Below are 9,099 nucleotides of genomic sequence, written 5' to 3' on the forward strand. Positions count from 1 at the left end.
ATGCTGTGCTACCGCAAGCGTTCGAGGACGGAGCTTAAGGAGATGCCGTGGGATCGGTGGCTGTCGAGCCCCGTCCCTAAGGGTGAGGGCTCGCCGTTCGCGTGTCGGAGTTGCTTCCGTGAGGGCGAGTCTATCGTGGTCTGCGCGGAGTGTCATCGAGGGCTGGCGCGTGGGGTGCTGTCGCCGGCGGCCCAACTTCATTGTCGCCTCGGTTGTGAGCATATGCTCCTGATGAGCTCAAGGCTCACGCCAGTGGAGGAGAAGCTGATTGCGCTAAACTCGTGTTACGGGTTCGTCACGAGGTATAGCGTCCCGGGCGGCCAGAAGCAGACGCTGAGGTACCCCAAGCACGTCAAGGGCCACATCACGGTGTTTCCGAACAATGTACAAGAATTGGTGACGAAAGTGCTGCCGCACCCTCTCCTGCAGGTGATGGACGAGATCCACATCTCGTGGCAGGCGGTAAAGCCGACACCGAGCGACCTATCGAGTCTCTTGTCTGTGAGGCGGCGCGTTGTCGAGAGGGCTCTTGTTTGGCTGAAGAGAAACAACCCACACTATGCCGAGATCGAGATCGACGCGGCTGAGATGGAGAGCTGGGGAGAGTCGGCCCACGGGTGCCGCCGTCGGTGTACGGGCGCCTGGAGCGGAACGAGCCGTCGGCATGGGAGAAGACGCGGACGGCGCATATCGTGCCGCCCACGGAGCGGGCCATGGACGACGAGGGCGCGGTAGAGATCGAAGAAGTCCTGTCTCTGCTCAACCAAGGGGGAGGAAGCGCGACGATTCTCGAGGACGACGAGCCAGAGTCAATCGAGGTAGACGAGGCGCGTGGTCAGAGCGGCGACGAGGCTAATCACGATGCGGAGACGATCAACGAGGTAACCTCGTCGGGAATGTTTGCGTTAGACGGGCCGCCCGACGTCGCCGACGTGGATAAATTGCGCTTCGCATGTGATGCCGTCCGCGAAGGGGCGGGCGACGACGGCGGCGCGGGTCCGAGGACGTGGGTGGAAACCTCGGCAAAGGCAGCCAGGGCACGCCGATGGTTCCGAACCGTATATAGGCGTTCGCCGCGGCGATGACTTCGCCGACTCGTTCGAAGCCTCCTTTTTCGCGAAGACCTTTCCCACGCTGTTGCCATTTGGCGTCGGAGGGCCGCGACCGGTCGAAGAAGCAGCCGTACAACTAGGCAGAGGCACCGCCGACATACGCGAGCGGGAGGCCGCGACGCGAGAGCTCGTGTCGTCTCGGAACATGAGCCTTCGGACCTGGGCCGACACGGTGTTACGACGCCACGGTGGCCGGTTCGCGACGCACCACATCTTCGCCTTCCTCGTCTTTAATATAGGCGTGCGGTCGAGGAACCGCCGCGTCAGCATGCTAAGCGTGACGAGGAAGAACTTCCGCAAGGTGGAGCGCATCGTACGGTCGCTAACCGCGGACGGATTGGCGGCGGCCAGGGCCGAGCTAGAGAGCACAGGCAAGACGACCGATGATGCGGTGAAGGAGCTGCTCAGGAGCCTTTCGCTGTATGGGTATCGTCAGCCCATGTCGAGGGAGGTCCGTCTCGGGATGCGGCATAGGATCCTGGCGCTCATCGTCCGTTACGGCGTGCCCGCCATCTGGTTCACGATCAACCCAAACGACATCACGAATCCGGTAAAGCTCCGACTAGCAGCGTACCGCGCGCGCCCCTAGGCCGAGGAGTTCCTACGAAGCCTCGATAAGGCGTTCAAACGTGTGCGGCTGTCCGTGTCCGACCCGATGAGCTCGGCCGTCTTCTTCCACCGCGAGATGACGCTGTTCTTCGAGCATTACGTCAATGCCGGGGAGTCGGTCTTCGGCCGCGTCAGCCAGTATTATGGCGCCGTGAAACGAACGAGCGAGGCTCCCTCCACGTGCACGGGCTGCTCTGGCTCGAGGAAACGCCCACCTCAGCTCGATGCTTGCCGACTCAGACGGCGGGAACAAGCGGCATACCGCGAGCGAATCGTCCGCTACGTCGATAGTGTCTTCAGCGAGGTAAGGAACGGCGGGGCGTCGTACGAAATAGTCGTGGGAGAAGAGGACGCGGGCTGACGCGGGAAACTAGGACCTGGACCAGGAAGGGTTCTGCGCCGTCGAGGCAGAGCGTTCGGTGACGTCCGATATCTCGTCCCTGCTGAACAGGGCCGATCAGTTCTCGGCCTCGTTCGAGGAGGAAGCCAACTTCTGCGCCGGCGCGACCCAGATCCATACCCACAGCCCGACATGCGTCAAGTACTCCCTCGGCAGCAAGGGGCGGAAGGGCGCCGACCTCTGTCGCTTTAAGGCACCGTGGAGCGGGTCGAGGAGACGACCCTGTCAGCGGACGGCGTGCTGCGGATCCGCAGAACACATCCCATGGTGAACCGGTGGAACAAGGCCATCGCCGTCGGGCTCCGTCACAACCACGACATTTCCTTTATAGCGACGCAGCGGAAGACCATGGCGCTCGTCTACTACGTGACCAATTACGCGACTAAGGTGGAGGACCCGACGTGGAAGCGCGTCGCCGCCGCCGCCGAACTGCTGCCCGTCGTGTCGGCCGGTAGTCAGCCGGGTGCCGGGGATGACGTAAGTAGCGGCGTCGTCGGCGACGGCGATGGAAGGAAAAACAAGACGCGGCAGTTTCTCATGAGAGTGGCGAATCGGGTGTTCACGGAGCGGGCGCTGTCGCAAGTCGAGGTCGTCGCCCATCTGCTGGGACACCCGAGCGAGTTCTCGGAAGCAGCGCCTGGGCGTACCTGAACGTGTCGGTGCTATACTGGCACGTCTCGAGGCTCTGGCGACACCTTCGGCAGCAGAGCGGCACCGCGGCGGTCGAAGACGTGTCCGTCGCGGACGAGTCGGTCGTCGTCGAACAAGCAGGCGAGAGGATCAGTTTCGCCGAGGCCTATCATCATCGCGGACATGTCCTACGAGGCTTGTGCCTATACGACTATGTTTCGCTCGTCAGGCTCCAACGCGTCGGCAAGGCCGGCTGCTCCGGCGGCTGGGGAGAGGTGCCGTTCGAGGGCGGCTGGGTGGCCGGTAAAGACTGGGTCCAGGTGCTAAGGCGGCCGGGAAAGTACGCCGTCGTCTGCCTCGACGGCTACCTAAGCAAGGATTTCGAGCAGGACGACGAGGAATCGGCTCATCGCAGGTAAGTGCGGGCGGGCAAAGTGGCCGAGTGAAGAGAGGGGGGGGGGTTGCGACGCCGCGGGGGGGCTGGCTGACTTACACTTATTGTGCCGTCGCAGGGCTGCCGTCCAGCATCTTGCGCTATTTGTGCCGTGGGAAGCCTTTCTCGGCGAAGAAGAAGGGGACATCAATGAGATATGGAGGCGGGCGCGAGCTGCTTCCGCCGAGAATCTCGTGCCTCGTCGACAACGTTCAACTGCTCCGGCGGTCCGCCGAGGACGCGAGGCGAGACGCCAAGCAGTGGGCGGCCTCGGGCGGCGCCGGGGATTGCGCCGGCGCTCTCGGCGAGGCGGGGAGGGGAGGAGGGGGCGACACCCGGGGGACGACGACGCGGCCTCGGCGTACCAGGCCGACAACGTCGGAAAGGCAACGCGACTAATCGACGTCGTCCGAAGCGCGGCCGGGGCGAACCAGATCACGGCGGGATCGCGCGAGCTCGGGTATGATACAGCAGCTGTGCCGCTTCCAGCAGTCAGCGCTGGCCTCGACCGCCGAGCTCGAGGCCTCCATCGTCAGGGAACGGGGCGGAGGCGCATCGACTTGCCGGGGCGGGTCTTTTCCGGGGCCGCGGTGCCGCAGGACCAGGTCAAGGCCATCAAGTCGCAGCAGACGAGCGCCTCGAGGGAGAGGGTGAAGATGATACAGGGTATACAGCATGGCCACGGCCCACGGCACCGATCGTGGCGCGGCGGAGCGGAGTGTGCTGACCGGCTTCGGCGAGGAAGGCGTGCAGATAACGGCGGCGGAAGCCGAGGAGACGGCAGGTAACGCCGAGGCCGGCATGGAAGTCCGCCTCGGCCCGTCGACCTCGTTCCTCGAGGCCGGAAAATTGACGAGACGCTTGACGCTAAACAGGAAACAGGCCATCGCCTTGTCCATAATATGCCGCCACCTTGACTTGATGCGGCGAGGAGACGGAGGGGGCGACGTCAGCCAGCTCTGTCAGTTCGTCGGCGGCGAGGGCGGTACCGGCAAGTCGCGCGTCATCGAAGCACTCGTCGGCCTCTTTGCCGCTAAGGGCATCTCGAGCCGGCTGCTGATCACGGCGACGTCGGGGACCGCGGCGGCCCGGGTCAACGGTATCACCATCCACTCCGCCTGCGGCTTCACCAGGACCAAGGGCCGGGCGCGAACACGGCGAGGAGGTCGACGGCGTACGGCTGCCGAGGCAGGCGGAGCGGTTCGTCGACGGCGAGTCCCGCATGGACTGGCAGGACAAGGAGGTGCTCGTCATCGACGAGGTAAGCATGCTCGGCGCGCGCACGCTGCACGCCGTCAACGAGCGGCTCTGCCAGCTGCGGGGGTCGCAGCGGGACTTCGGCGGGATCCCCATCGTCCTCTTCTGCGGGGACTTCCACCAGTTCCGCCCGGTCCAGGAAAGGTCGATCCTACTGCCGAGCTCGGCCGTCTCGTGGGACGAGGACTACTCGTTCAGGGCCGAGCAGCGCCACCAGCACGACAAGGCGCACGCGCTGTGGAAGCGGTTCACCACTGTCGTCATGCTGGACGAGCAGATGCGCGCCGCCGGCGACCCGGAGCTGCAGAGGCTGCTAAAGCGGATCCGACTGGGCGTGCAGGATCACACCGACCTAGACCTCCTTAACTCAAGATGCTACCGGGAAGGCAGGCGAATCCCGTGGGAGACAGGCATCACCGTGGTCACGCCGCTAAATAGGAACCGGTGGAATCTCAACATGGAGGCGAGCTTAGCATTCCAGATGCAACGACGTTTGACGATACGCATCTTCATCTCCGAGCATAAGTGGAAGGAGGGGCTGCCGACCGAGGAAGAGGCCATCATGATGCTAAACCAGGGCGACGACAGCGCGACCCCAGTGCCGGGCGTCTTTATGTTTGTGGCCGGGATGCCGGTCGTCGTGAACCACAACACCCACCAGGGGCTGAAGCTGGTGAACGGCGCCAGCTACACGGCGGCCGAGGTCATCGTCGACAAGGTGCACCCGGCGCATCGCATCTCGGCCGATATGGCGATCCACTTCGGCCGCCGGCGGCGATCATACTAGGGTCGGAGACGACTAAGGACTTCCACTTCGTCGGGATGCCGCCCGGCACGATCCTGCTGACGCCTATGAGCGTCAGGATCCAGTGTCACCGGAAGCGACCGTGGCAGCAGAAGGAGGTCACCCGCAAGGGCCTGCCGTGCGCCGCGGCCTTCGCGTGCACCGATTATAAGGTGCAGGGCGGGACGCTCGAGCGTGTCGCGCTCGAGCTGCGAGGACGAGGACGACAAACGTCGGTGGACGTGCCGTCCTCGCAGTGCGACCCTTACAGCCTATACGTGCAGCTATCGCGGTGTCCGACGCTAGACGGCATCATGCTCATATCGGAGGTGCGAGAGAGACTTCGTGAAACCGGGTCCCCGGGAGATGACGGCCGCACAAGCGAGGCTCGAGGAACTGAGTGACAGAACCGTCCGGGAGGCGCTGCGCTGGCTCGGCGACGACTTCGAATACGCGTAGGAATAGTGAACCCTTCGACAGGCACAAATATGAATGAAATGACATCGGACGTTAGACGCGGGAAACGGTGCAATTGTCTGGCTACCCGTTGATCTTGGTGTGGGGCCACAGCAGCCCAACTAAGTGTCTTCGCCACTTAGTTGGCCCAAAAAATCCGGCACAGCCAAAAATCCGGCACAGCAGCCCACCTCCAAAACGTCAACCCTATGCATCTCAACCGCGTTTTCTCGCGCAACTTGACTTTATTTACGTATCTTTTGCCGGAATACATTATGACAGATAACATGGCTACCCTGGAGGCAGCAAAGCCGTTCTGGCGTCTCGTCGCGACCCCAGAGCCGATGTTCGTCGCTCAACAACACCAAAAGAACGCCTCTTTCCGTGCGAGATGCGGCCATCCGTTACAATGTGAAGAGCTCATCCGTACAGAGAGCCATTAATTTCATAAGAAACCCCTTTTCCCGTGCTCCAGGGCGTCCATTGGCGCTGACGGAGGACGAAGACGACGCCCTGGTTGCGTATGTACAGTGGATGGAACGCACCGGCATGCCCGCCACGAGAGCAACTTGAAGCTGTTGCAAATGCAAGAATGCGTCGAGATCCCAATGCCCGCCCGGTCTCGTCAAGTTGGATTGACAATTGGCGTGGAAGTCATCCTGCGATCGCGAAGACGTATCTCAAAGCAGTTGAACGAGCCCGGAAGTCCTTTGAAGCCCACGGGTAGAAGAAGTCGAATTTTTCTACTCAAAGCTTCGAGAAATCATCACCAGCTACCGTATTGGCAGTTCAGAGATCTGGAATGAAGACGAGGCCGGAATACGCATTGGGTGCCTGCGAGAACGCATCCAAGTTCTCATCACGCGCACCACTAGAGTCAAGAGCACCCGGCCCCGAGTTTTAGACCCAGCAAACCGAGAATCCTGCACGGTAATTGCCTCAGTTAACGCAGTGGGGGACTCTCTTCCACCCTGGCTTGTTTTCCAACATTACCCTACCACCAACTGGGCCGGCATCGACATCATGACAGGCGTACGGTTTGCCCAGTCGCCAACTGGCTTTTCCAACGCAGAGATACACCTTGAGTGGGCAAGGCATTTCAACTGCTGGTCTTGGGCATCGTCAGCGCAAGCAAAACAGTCAGGAAATTCGCTGGAAGAGTGGTTCGGCTGTGACGAGCATCTTCGGCGCCCCAACATGGGGATGAGTCGCGTGGAGGCGCCGCCAAACCAACGGCCTGACGACGAGAAGATCTACCGATTGCTTGTTGTGGATGGCTTTACAGGGCATACCACCCTTGACTTTGCTGAGTATTGTATCAAGTTTGATATCATCATTGCTATTTTCCTCCACATTCCACCCACCTCATGCAGCCGCTTGATGTTGGGGTATTCCAGCCACTAAAGTCAGCACATCAGAAAGCGCTTGGAAGTCGCTCGCAGAAGGCAACATATCATTTTCGCGGGTCAACTTCCTCACAGCTTTTCAGGACGTATATGAGGCTGGCTTCACGCGGCATAACATTATGGCGGCATTTGAAAAAACAGGCCTCTTTCCTGTCGACCCAGCGCCGGTGATCACCAAGATCCTCCACGAGCAGCTACGACAACAGCAGCCGATCAATCCTGCATACGCCTCGCCCTACCCTCGGAGACGCGTTTCAAGTCGCCGCGGATGCCCTCAATGATATCCGGCAACGGTATGGGCCCTCATGAGCTCGCCATCACGAGAAAACTTGCGGGTTCTTGCGAAAGTGAACACCGAGTCTATCGCGATGGCGTCACATTCCAGGGCATAGTCAGCGATAAGAATAGCCGAACCCAGGCGTATGCGAATCGAATGAAGAGAGGCAAGATTGTCAGGCCGCGCGGAGAGTTTATCACGAGCTCCAGCATGGCCGACATCACCCGGGAGTATGAGGAGCTCCAGGCAAAGCAAACCCGGCTTCAAACGCGCCAGGAGATAAGGATGCATCTTAAACGAGTTCGTGGAGAGATGCAGAGATCGGAAGACTATAAAGTCGGGAAGAAGCAGTTAGTCAATGGCAGAGTCAAGACATTGAACTTTAAGCCCTGGCTAGAGTTTACGGGACGAGACGTTGAGTTCTACACTCTGGAGCAAAGTTGCGATACCCTCATGCGGGAGCTCAAAGAGCCATCAAGAATCCTTTTCTATGATACCACGAAATAACTCCGCCAGAGATGTCAGGGCGCGCGCAGCCGACCTCGCCCACTTACAGATATGTCGTCGTTGCCCGGCAGTGACGATACCGTCTCACAGGCCTCGATCTTGACAAACATAGTGAGGATGGCGCCGACGATGAAGACGAGGACAATTTACTCGACACGCAAGAGAATATACCCTCATCGCCGCCGTTAGCAGCGGTTGAAGCGGTAGTCGATACACCATGCCCTCGACCGCGCACGATCGTCCAACAAGATACAGCAGACGCTCCAGGAACACAGGTATGGATAAAATAGCTCTCAGAGACGCACAACAGGCGAAATTACTACATAATACGTCTATTTGGACTCACAAACGCGGTCTTCCTATCTCTTCGACTGGAAGGCGGCAGCTCCTAAATAGGCCCAAAGACGTGATTTTTCACTTTTCGTTGTTACTTGCGTCTTTGGTGATCCGCAGCTATTGATCACATGTATATTTTATATTTGAAGTCGCATTGACGGCACCATGAAGCGAAGCGTAGAATTTCCTTGATTTTGCACCCCAAATGAGGACCCTGCTGTGCCGGATTTTTGGGCTGTGCCGGATTTTGGGCCAACTAAGTGGCGAAGACACTTGTTGGGCTGCTGTAACCCACACCAAGATCAACGGGTAATCGGGCGCAATTTGAGCAGGAGCAGGAACAGTGGGAACAGCTGACGTAAATAAAAAGTGACTAAGACGAGAAAAAAAGAGGGGAGGCGACGACTTTCATATATGGCCACAGGAAGCGGGATGAAAAAGGACACAAAGAGGGGAAAAAACAGGGGCAAACTTGTAGGCCAACCGAAAAGCAATCGTTCAAGACGAAAGAGGCAATTTTTAGCCAACGGAAGCCGAGAAAGCTAGCGAATCAGAGGCGCGGATTCGGGGCAAGCGCGGCATAGAAATCCTTTCGTTCCTCAAGGCAGAACCTTTCGTCACTCGTTCCTCGTTCCTCAAGCATACATGGGCGCCCGGGCGCCCAAATAAATGCGCGCCCGGGCGCGCCCTCGCCGCAGACTGTCATTGGCCCATGAACACACGTATCGACCTCTGTTCGCGCTCTGCAACACCCCTAAACCGACACAACACGTTGAGTCCAAGAGAATGAATTCAACGGGACCGACGACATTTGGCGATGATGCCCTCCCTCCGGAGGGCACGCGTACGGAAATCACGCATCTCTACTCAGCGCCATCAATTCTTGGGCGAA

General features: G+C 59.8%; 1 protein-coding gene across 1 annotated transcript; it reads left to right on the plus strand.

Moving 5' to 3' along the window:
- Positions 1–713: 713 nt before the first annotated feature.
- Positions 714–5,228, plus strand: HRG_11873 (PIF1-like helicase domain-containing protein; the record flags this gene model as incomplete). The annotated part of the gene is made up of 10 exons (XM_044870343.1): positions 714–996; positions 1,067–1,662; positions 1,708–2,025; positions 2,096–2,303; positions 2,351–2,598; positions 2,644–2,699; positions 2,756–3,166; positions 3,264–3,850; positions 3,930–4,201; positions 4,377–5,228. 10 exons carry the CDS (start codon positions 714–716, stop codon positions 5,226–5,228), a joined length of 3,831 nt encoding a protein of 1,276 aa, XP_044714587.1.
- Positions 5,229–9,099: the final 3,871 nt, after the last annotated feature.

This window comes from Hirsutella rhossiliensis (genome assembly GCF_020360975.1).
Source record: "Hirsutella rhossiliensis strain HR02 chromosome Unknown scaffold00024, whole genome shotgun sequence".
Taxonomy (NCBI): Eukaryota; Fungi; Ascomycota; class Sordariomycetes; order Hypocreales; family Ophiocordycipitaceae; genus Hirsutella; species Hirsutella rhossiliensis.